Source organism: Malus sylvestris, chromosome 3, assembly GCF_916048215.2.
Source record: "Malus sylvestris chromosome 3, drMalSylv7.2, whole genome shotgun sequence".
Classification (NCBI taxonomy): Eukaryota; Viridiplantae; Streptophyta; class Magnoliopsida; order Rosales; family Rosaceae; genus Malus; species Malus sylvestris.
This window is the reverse complement of record NC_062262.1, coordinates 4,429,315-4,430,620: the sequence shown is the minus strand read 5'-3', so window position 1 is coordinate 4,430,620 and position 1,306 is coordinate 4,429,315. Positions and strand designations below refer to the sequence as shown.

General features: G+C 50.9%; 1 protein-coding gene across 1 annotated transcript; it reads left to right on the top strand.

Annotated features, from left to right (window-relative positions):
* On the top strand, positions 1-573 carry LOC126616563 (protein trichome birefringence-like 37). Its single transcript, XM_050284636.1, has one exon. The coding sequence runs from the start codon at positions 12-14 to the stop codon at positions 336-338; it is 327 nt and encodes a 108-aa protein (XP_050140593.1). The 5' UTR covers positions 1-11; the 3' UTR covers positions 339-573.
* Positions 574-1,306: the final 733 nt, after the last annotated feature.

Below are 1,306 nucleotides of genomic sequence, written 5' to 3'. Positions count from 1 at the left end.
CAAAATCCCAAATGGGTTTCAAGCTCCAAGCTCTGCTGTGCCTTGTAGCTTTTCAAGTTCTGGTCTTCTTCTCAGAGGAAGCAGAAGCAGCAGAACACAGCCATGGCATCAGCTTGAGAGTCCACAGGAAGCAAGTGAGCGGCTGCAATTTGTTCCAAGGCAATTGGGTTTTTGATGCTTCTTACCCGCTCTATGATTCCGCCAGCTGTCCCTTCATAGATCCTGAGTTTGATTGCATCAAGTATGGCAGACCTGACAAGCAGTTCCTCAAGTATGCCTGGAAGCCTGACTCCTGTAACTTGCCCAGGTTTGATGGGGAGGATTTTCTGAGGAGGTGAAAAAAAAAAAAGGATAATGTTCGTGGGCGACTCACTAAGTCTAAACATGTGGGAATCGTTGTCTCGTATGATACATGCGTCGGTGCCAAATGCCAAGACCACCTTCAAAAAAGCCTATTCTGTGAGCTTTGAGGACTATGGAGTGACTTTATTTATGTTCCGGACACCATACCTTGTAGATATAGTCAGAGAAAAGGTTGGCCGTGTGCTAAACCTAAACTCCATCAACGCCGGAAATGCCCGTCGAACCCATCAACGCATCTGCATTGGTACCCGTCTGCATTGGTACCCGTCCGTCGTCTCGCCGCGCTTTACCGGAGTACACGTGGCATTCGGATCACAGTCGCAGTGTCCCCCGACCCACCATCCCAACTCCACCGTTTCGAACTCCAGCGAGAGCGGCGACTCCCCATCCGACTGAACCAAAATCAACCCGAACAAGTTCTTGCACCCGGTTCGACTCAAGTCCTCGAATCGCATAACTTCTGACTGGTTGTGGGGTTGAGACAGGCAGCTGATGTTATCGGCGCTGGACCTGCAGCTCTCTAAATTGAACTACTTCTAAATGAAATCGGCGGGAATGAGGCAGCCGTTTTGCGGCGCCGAGCAATTCTAGAGGAGGAGGCTGTTGTTCCAAGTCGGGCCGAAGTTCGGGCTGAAGAGTCCGATCACGGATTCGAACCGACGGTTGCATCTTACAGGGAGGTTCATGAAGACGGCGTTTGGGGTCACGTTTTGGACTCTGAATTTGCCGAGTGTGATCTCGTTATTTTCAGAACAGTTCAACCGGATTTGGCAGCCAGGTGAGAATCCAAATGGGTAGCGAACCGTTTTGGCGGATTTTCCCGATCCGCATGTGTGTATGCAGGAGCTTGAGTTTTGAGCTTTGGCTATGGCGGTTGTGGAGGTTGAAAGGATAAGGACGGAGGGGTCGAGAAGTGCGGCCTTGGGCTTGGCGGATTGGAGGA

Coding starts and splice junctions, on each gene's coding strand:
- LOC126616563 (XM_050284636.1), top strand. CDS start 12: ATGGGTTTCAAGCTCCAAGCTCTGCTGTGCCTTGTAGCTTTTCAAGTT.